Source organism: Penaeus monodon, chromosome 23 (genome assembly GCF_015228065.2).
Source record: "Penaeus monodon isolate SGIC_2016 chromosome 23, NSTDA_Pmon_1, whole genome shotgun sequence".
NCBI classification, from domain to species: Eukaryota; Metazoa; Arthropoda; class Malacostraca; order Decapoda; family Penaeidae; genus Penaeus; species Penaeus monodon.
Window position 1 is genome coordinate 18,337,697 of NC_051408.1, and position 247 is coordinate 18,337,943.

Below are 247 nucleotides of genomic sequence, written 5' to 3' on the forward strand. Positions count from 1 at the left end.
TGATAACAAGGCAAAACCTCGTCTCCCCGAACAGGTCCATCTGGTCTCGGAACACATCTGGTGCGACGACTACCTGGTCCGTTCCTTCTACCTGAAGAACGTGCGGACCGGCGAGACGCGCACCGTCACGCAGTTCCACTTCCTCTCGTGGCCCGACTCTGGCACTCCGGCGTCCACCAAGGCACTGCTCGAGTTCAGAAGGTAAGGGCCGAGGGCGGGTGGAAGGGGTGGGTAGGGGAGGGCGGGA

At 62.3% G+C, this 247-nt stretch overlaps 1 protein-coding gene across 1 annotated transcript in view; it reads left to right on the forward strand.

Moving 5' to 3' along the window:
• The window catches only part of LOC119588162 (receptor-type tyrosine-protein phosphatase N2-like), a gene marked incomplete in the record, with an annotated part of 22,449 nt that overhangs the window by 14,120 nt on the left and 8,082 nt on the right, over positions 1-247 (forward strand). The window contains 1 exon segment of the mRNA XM_037936866.1: positions 35-201. Within this exon segment, the coding sequence (XP_037792794.1) occupies positions 35-201 (167 nt within the window).